This window comes from Myotis lucifugus, unplaced genomic scaffold (genome assembly GCF_000147115.1).
Source record: "Myotis lucifugus unplaced genomic scaffold, Myoluc2.0 scaffold_228, whole genome shotgun sequence".
Lineage (NCBI taxonomy): Eukaryota > Metazoa > Chordata > Mammalia > Chiroptera > Vespertilionidae > Myotis > Myotis lucifugus.
The window spans coordinates 1,864,773-1,869,893 of record NW_005871276.1 but is presented as its reverse complement, the minus strand read 5'-3'; the positions used below and the strand labels follow the sequence as shown (position 1 = coordinate 1,869,893).

The 5,121-nt window shown below is 46.6% G+C and overlaps 1 protein-coding gene across 1 annotated transcript in view; it reads left to right on the top strand.

The window, feature by feature from the left end:
* The window catches only part of AK7 (adenylate kinase 7), a 37,815-nt gene extending 37,582 nt beyond the window's left edge, over positions 1-233 (top strand). The window contains exon 18 of the mRNA XM_006098286.3: positions 195-233. Within this exon, the coding sequence (XP_006098348.1) occupies positions 195-233 (39 nt within the window). The remainder of the gene's footprint in view (positions 1-194) is intronic.
* The last annotated feature ends 4,888 nt before the right edge of the window (positions 234-5,121 follow it).

Genomic DNA, 5,121 nt, shown 5'->3' with positions numbered 1-5,121 from the left:
TGTGGTATTTGTCTTTCTCTGGCTGGCTCATTGCACTTAGCTATAAGAAGATTTTTATTACTCATGTGAAAGTAAAAGGTTTGTCCACTTTTATATTTACACTGTGCACATTCATAGTACAACTATGTGGCCCACAAGTATCTTGAAGTGCCTTCTCATTGCTGACTTGCCTCTATTCTTTCTCCCACTTGTAGGCAGAGTACCTCTTCAAGCACAATCCCGCCACGCTGTGACGCTGGAGGACCTCGAGCCACTGCCCTGCGCAGAGCTGGAGAGGACTCTGACATTGTCATGGACATTGCAATTTGAAAAATTGTTTTAAAATATGCTTTCCCACTTTTTGGAAAATTCTCCTCCCCCCCCTCCCCGCCCTACAAGCAAATATTTTATTAAGTAAAATCATTAGGAAATGCTACATGGCAATGAGTGGCGACTTCATTAAAATGATATGTGAAAGGTGCGTTTGGTAAGGTGTCTGTGCAGAGCTCACGGGACACACAGCGATTTGAGAGTTCAGTCTTCGTCTCCGCGGTCTGCACACGAATGTTTGGAGTGATCGATAGTGTGGGGAGCACCAGACCATCTACTCTCTGAACATGTAGGCTAATGGGTTTACACAACGTGCTATGGCCCAAGTGCCAGTGGCTCTGGACACGGAAAGCAGTGAGGACGTGGACGCTTTGTGAGTCCCAGGGAGTCAGAGGGGCCGGGCTTCCTCAAGGCTGCTGTTTGAGTTCAGCGTCAGGGCCCAGCTAGTGAGTCCGAGAGCCCTAGGAACCTCTTGGCAGAAACACTCGTGTAACAGAACGAATAATTCTAGTATCTGTGGTCACCAGAAAATGGGCAAATATTTTTAACAAACTGACTGTACAACACAGGCATGAGCAATCACCCTGCGGGCTCCTCCCATCCTAAAGGCCCTATACTTCCCAGAACTACACCGAGTGAGAAGTTTGTTTGGGTTGATTTTAACGGTGTATCTATTCCATCCCTTCAGATAATGTAATCTGAATATAACCGCGCTGTTTTTTTATTGTGATAAATACACAGAACATAAAATGTATGATTGTAACCATGTTACAGTGTGCAGTTCAGTGACACTAAGTACGCTCAGTGTTGTTCACTCACCACCACTGTCTAGCTCCGGAACCTTTTCCTCACCCCAAATGGAAACCATGTCCCCATTATTTCTTTGCCTCAACTCCCAGCACAGGGTTAGGGAACCTTTTTTCTGCCAAAGGCCATTTGGGTATTTATAACATCATTCACGGGCCATACAAAACTATCAACTTAAAAATTAGCCTGGCCCTGGCTGGTTTGGCTCCGTGGATAGAGCATCAGCCTGCGGACTGAAGGGTCCCGGGTTCAATTCCAGTCAAGGGCACATGCCCGGGTTGTGGGCTCGATCCTCAGTGTGGGGCATGCAGGAGGCAGCTGATCAATGATTCTCTCTCATCATTGATGTTTCTATCTCTCTCTCCCTCTCCCTTCCTCTCTGAAATCAATAAAAATATATATTTAAAAAATTAGTCTGCTATGTTTGGTCAAAAATTTAATTAACTCACACCTAATGCCCTGGAAGGGCCAGACCAAAGGATCTCATGGGCCTTAGAGGGCCCGCGGGCCGATGTTCCCATCCCTGTCCTAGCAGCCACTAATCTGCGGTCTGTCTCTATGGATTTCTCTATTCTGAACACTTTATATAAACAGAATCATACACACTGTGCCTTTCAGGTCTGCTTCTCTTCAAGGTCCAGCCAGGCCGAGCAGGTGTCAGTGCTTCATTCCTTCTTATGGCTGAATAGTATTCCATTGGGTGGACGGACCACACTCAGTTTAATCATTCACTTGTTGATGGACATCTGGGCTGTTTCCACCTTTAAATATTGTCCATACAGCTGCTATGGACATTTCTGTACAAGTTCTTGTTTGGACACCTGTTGTCAATTCTCCTGGGTAGGAATCTAGGAGTAGAATTGCTGTCATATGGTCACTCTACATTCGACTTACTGAGGAACTGCCAAACCGTTTCCACAGGGCCGCATCATTTTACATTCCCAGCAGCAGTATCTGAGGATTCTAATTTCTCTGCATCCGTGTCAACAGTGGTTAGTGTGTGTGTGTGCACGCGTGCGGTTAATGGTAATGGAGTGTGTATCACGTTATGACTAAGCCTCATTGCATGTGCTTGCTGGCCACTTGTACATCTTCTCTGGAGAAATGTATATTCAAGTCCTTTGCTCAATTTTTATTTGGGCTGTTGATCCTTTGTTATTGAGTTATAAGAGTTCTTTTTACAAAAAAATATGTCTCTATTGATTTCAGAGAGAGGGAGAGAGCGATAGAAACATTAATGATGAGAGAATCATCAATAGGCTGCCTCCTGCATGCCCCCTACTGGGGATGGAGCCCGCAACTCAGGTATGTGCCCTGACCGGGAGTCAAACTGTGACCTCCTGGTTCATGGGTCCATGCTCAACTGCTGAGTCACAAGGGCTGGGTAAGAGTTCTTTATATATTCCAGATATAAGATCCTTATCAGATAAATGACTTGTAAATATTTTCTACCATTTTGTGGCTTGTCTTTTCACTTTCTTGATGGTCCCCTATAATGCACAAAAGGTTGCAGGCTCTATAAGCATAATGGATGGACGCAGACAACAGGGGGTGAGGATGAGGGCAAGACTGGGGGGATGAGGGGACAATGGGATTATAAATTTATTTACCTTCTATAATTGAAACCTTGTAGCCTTGAGAGGAGCTCAGAGCCGGCCAGGGCAGATAGGAGGGAAGCTTCCTGCTCGCTCCAGCTCCGTGGCCACAGCCAGCTGAAAGCAGGTATCTGGGGTTTATTTACCTTCTATAATTGAAACTTTGTTGCTTTGAGAGGAGCTCAGAGCCCGCCGCAGCAAGTGGGAAGTTTGGCTTCCTCCATCATTGGGGCAACCAAGCCTCCTGCTTGCTCCAGCTCCGTGGCTGCCAGCTGCCATCTTGGCTGGGTTAATTTGCATATAGTCACTCTGACTGGCTGGTCGGCGTGGCTTAAGACGTAGCGAAGGTATGGTCAATTTGCATGTTTGTCTTTTATTAGTGTAGATAATCAGGGTCTCTACTTTCATGGAGCTTATATTTTAGTGAGAATGACAGAATAAATAATTTTAAAAAATTAAACAGAAAGTTCTGGTTATGTGATAAGGACTACCAGTATAATGCAAATAAACAAAGATTAGATAAGTGGTCTGGAAGGCCTGTATGAGGAAGGTGACATTGAGCTTCTGACTCATTGGAAAATGAGTCAGCCATTGAACGAGGCAGTACCACAGACTGGGACAGTGTGGAGGCCCAGAGGCAGAAAGGAGCTTTTCATGTGGAAGGAAAAGAAGAGAGGCCAGGCCCAACTGGCGTGGCTCAGTGGTCGAGTGTCAACCTGTGAGCCAGGAGGTCGTGGTTTGATTCCCGGTCGGGGCATATGCCTGGGTTGTGGGCTCAATCCCCGGTAGGGGTATGCAGGAGGCAGCCTATCCATGGTTCTCTCTCATTGTAGATGTTTCTGCTCTCTCTCCCTCTCCCTTCCTCTCTGAAATCAATTAAAATACTTTAGGAAAAAAAACAGAGAGAGGCCAGGAGGGCAGGAGGGCTGTAGCACAGCCAGGAAAGGGGAAGAGTTTGAGATGAGGCTGGAGAGATAATTAAGAGCCAGATTATGCAGGGTCTTGTAAGCCATTGTTAAGCTTGGTTTTATTCTAAGAGCAATAGGAAGCCATGACATTTGGGTTTAATTTGGGGGGGGGGGGCAGGTGATAAATCTGGAGCAGCTACTATATGGAGAATGGTCTGGAGAAAAGCATGAGAGGAAGTGGGAGGGGTACGGAGCATATGGCAATGGTCTAAGAGAAGACAGTGGCTAAGATTGGGGTGGTGGCAGAGGAGGTGGAGAGAAGGGAATGGATTTCAGACAGATGCTGGAGGTGGCATCAATGGGACTCAATCATAGATTGGCTGTGAGTAGTGAGGGGAAGGAAGGAGTCACGGAGACTGATCGGTGCTTTGGCCTGATTACTGTGCTGTTGACCGAGAGGCAGAAACTAGAGGAGGTACAGGTTCGAGGCAGGTTCTAATCCACATGCTATTGTGGTTCTCTTCTCTTCCATGCAAATGGTGGGAGGCACATTCTTCAAGACATAAACACACATCTGAAAGGGGAATGAGAATCTAAAGAAAAGACTGCTTAAGAGTAGCAGTACTCATTCGGTGAAAATGCTAATGTTATTTTTACTTAGGTGACTCACAAATCTGGTTTTTAACTAAACTTTTTTACAAAGTGTGCACCAGTAAATAGCCAAATGAGTCACTCTGCTTCATTACTGGGGAGAGAATCTCCATCTCACCCAGTATCTCCTAAGTGACACTGAGTCACAAGCCAGGTCGCTCCCAGTATGTGAAGAGGTTCTGCCCCCAAGAACATTTGGGTGCATTTTTTTGGATTCAAATGCACTGTGAACCTGAGAACCAGTTTAAGAATTCTTCCCTCTCTCTATGACATTGCCATCGGAACGAAACTTAAGATGCTGGTTGAAAACATCTTCCTTCCCCCTTCTGAGCAGCTGGTAGAAACGGTGCTGGGGTGGGCGAGGGTGGGGGTGAAGGGCAGGCAGTGGAGTGGAGACAGGAAGCAGCTGGAGGGAGTGGGCAGGGGCTCTGAGAACAGGCACCGCAAGGCTTCACCGGCTTAATCACAGACTGATAATTGGCATTATCTCACTCTCCACTTTCCTTGGCTCAAGTTTTATCCTTAAACTTGGGTCCTAAAAATTGGGGATGTGTGAACACCTAGCTCATTACCCATGTGTGAAATTTTAGTTGCACTAGAGGCCTGGTGCATGAAATTTATGCACGGGGATCCCTAGGCCTGGCAGGTGATCAGGGCCAATCGGGGCCTTCCGGCTGCTGGCTGGGGCCTTCATTCATTCCAAGCCACACCCTGATGGTCAGCGCATATCATAGCAAGTGATCAAACTCCTGAGGAGACACTTTGCATATTAGCCTCTTATATATATAGACTAGAGGCCCGGTGCACAAAAATTTGTGCACTCGGGGGTGTCCCTCAGCCCAACCTGTGCC